Source organism: Galeopterus variegatus, unplaced genomic scaffold (genome assembly GCF_000696425.1).
Source record: "Galeopterus variegatus unplaced genomic scaffold, G_variegatus-3.0.2 Scaffold9091, whole genome shotgun sequence".
In the NCBI taxonomy this organism is placed as follows: domain Eukaryota; kingdom Metazoa; phylum Chordata; class Mammalia; order Dermoptera; family Cynocephalidae; genus Galeopterus; species Galeopterus variegatus.
The window spans coordinates 115584-118278 of record NW_007735202.1 but is presented as its reverse complement, the minus strand read 5'-3'; the positions used below and the strand labels follow the sequence as shown (position 1 = coordinate 118278).

The 2695-nt window shown below is 35.7% G+C and overlaps 1 protein-coding gene across 1 annotated transcript in view; it reads right to left on the bottom strand.

The window, feature by feature from the left end:
• Nucleotides 1–405: 405 nt before the first annotated feature.
• LOC103609019 (vacuolar protein sorting-associated protein 13A-like) overlaps nt 406–2695 on the bottom strand; it is a gene marked incomplete at its 5' end in the record, with an annotated part of 117223 nt that continues 114933 nt past the window's right edge. The window contains one exon of the mRNA XM_008593395.1: nt 406–1952. Coding sequence (XP_008591617.1) covers nt 1902–1952 — 51 coding nt within the window. The remainder of the gene's footprint in view (nt 1953–2695) is intronic.

Below are 2695 nucleotides of genomic sequence, written 5' to 3'. Positions count from 1 at the left end.
GGCTTTCCTGCTTCATCATGGGATACCAAGGGAGTTATGGGTCTATAATTTTTCTGAGAATGCTGATATCGTGAAACTGGAGTCGGTAATGAGGTATTTGACTAATGGCATTGAATGGAACTCCCGTAAAGCAGCATTTCAGATGAGAACTATCTGATGCAAGGTTTCTGACTACCTCTACTTTTAGGTCCAATTCTGACATATGCAAAATTGGAGGAGCTCAGCAACAGAGAAAACATGTAATCAGATGAGAACTATCTGATGCAAGGTTTCTGACTACCTCTACTTTTAGGTCCAATTCTGACGTATGCAAAATTGGAGGAGCTCAGCAACAGAGAAAACATGTACACTATTCTGAACAAAGGTCATCATGGGGACATATACTATCATATGGTTTGAAATTTGTCATCTTTTCATTCACTTTATTTTCAGCAAAGAAGAAAGCATTCTGGGGGAAACTTCTGACAATAAACAATGTATTTTCATAATCAGAGGGAAATCAATAGTATTTAGTAGAGGGATTTGGTCAGCAAGAAATACAATTACAGTCTGGCATGCTGTTTATTTTAGCTTTTACAACAAAGCAAGGGTTTGAGGAGCCTGAGAATTTCACAACCACTGACTATACAGTCTTCAGTTCCAAAAACAGTTTATAATAAATTGGCAGCACACACAACATGCATCAAATACTTCATATTACTCAAAAACTAAATAAGACAATGCATCACCCTCTTCACAGTTCACAATCATATATTCATTCTCTTTTACTTGAAGCAGTCTGTTAGTATTAAGGTACAAAAGATCTTGGACAAAAACCAAGAAGAAAACCCCATGAACTTATTTTTACTAATGTGCAACCTATGATCTTTGTTCTGATGAGCTGTACATTTAAAGGAGCAATTCTCATTTAGATAATTGTAGAGAAAGCAAACCAGAAATTCTCAGTCTACTATTAACAGGATAGGTTACTGGGTTAGATTTTAGGGTATATACATTTACTTATCAGAGAGGCTGTCTCTGAAGCATAACCCATTTTATCTAAGATGTTGGGAACTGCTTATTTCATGGTACCAGCAAATGGAAATAGGTATTATTAAGGCTTTAGGAATTTTCCTTTGACAACAGCAGTCTATCAGAAACATGAATGACCTGGGTAAACCAAGTAAGTCCCATGGAGTGGCAAGAGAAAGTATTTCTAAGGCTCTAAAGTTCTGAGAGGAACTTTCCTTTTTTGGGCATGATACTCATTTCTTCAAGCCTTTCTTAAGGTGAGGCTTGAAAGGGTATAATTTAATCTATGTTATATGTTATATATAAAAAAATTTATTTTTCATAATCATGCTATGCATTTTAAGTATAATTCAAACTATACTTTATTAAAAAAATAAGGAATACCAAAATATTTATCTGTAAAAAGAACTTCATGGTTCTGAAGAAACCCCGTGAAAGTTCTCTTGATACCACTGAAGCAATGTTTGATTTGATTATTCACCTATCACTCAGGGAGTTCAAAGCAAGCATGAAAGAAGTTTAAAATGTGAACTAGGAACGTTAAACTTGACTCCATGTAAGGACTAACTATGGGTAACCTCTCCACAACTACAGAGAGTAACCTGGAACAAATAATCATTCCTAAAAGAAATGTTACTTCTTTCATAAGATAATTAGAATTATAACCGGTTGCATGATTCAAGTTAGAAAACCGAACTGATCTCTGAAGAACTGAAATACTTTTATCACATAGCTGTTTTACCTGATTCTGATTTTTTTTCTTTTTAGCATCTAGAATATGGGGTACTTGAAGTTACTTCTGTAATTTGCTTCCCAAACAGGTTTTGGAAGGTACAATCTGGAAGCTGTAGTAATTTATTGCTGTGTGTCTTCAGGCCGTGTTCTCTTCATCAGAGGCTTGGAGAAGGTTCTCTTGCTTCTTCTAGCTTTGCAAGGATCCACTGTTATGGGGAAATAAACCAACAATTGCTTACTTCAATGAACTTGGCAGTGAAACAAAATATAATGAATGGAAATCTAGAAGTTAGCTTTCCAGTTTAGTTAGGTGTATACTAACACCCAATACATAAAACTTAAATGGCCCTTATAGCTCAGGGACAATGGTACAGGGTTTGATTTAACAATAGGAATAGTATTTTTCCAGGGTCTTTGGACTTGGATGCTCATTTTTGGAATAAGAAAAATGAAATAAACCATACTGAGAGAAGAGGTTAATTTGGCATATGGATTAAATAATTGGCATAGTATGAAAATTATTTATTCAAAATTCCTTCACAATTTTACAGTGGATATTAGCACGGCAACATTTTAAAACATTTTAGGTGCTCTCACAATATATTTTCTACTCTAAAAGGATTTGAAATTACAAAAGTAAATGTTAATGTAATGTAAACCTTTCGACCAATTATGTCCATTATTATTGGGTCTGCATGACACATAAAAGCCTTGGAGGTGATACTGGGGTTATTCCATTATAAAAAGACTTAGCAGAGATGTTTGTGCCTCTTTAACATAAGAAGAACCTAGTGTAACAGCTGTAAGATAAGCAGAGAAAGAGACCTGATCTCAGTAGCCTTCTCTGGATGTTTTTGAAAGAACAGAAGGATTAAAAACAAACCCTCTGGGGCCGGCCCGGTGGCACACTGTGCTAGTGCGCCGCTTGGGAGCGTGGCGGCGCTCCTGC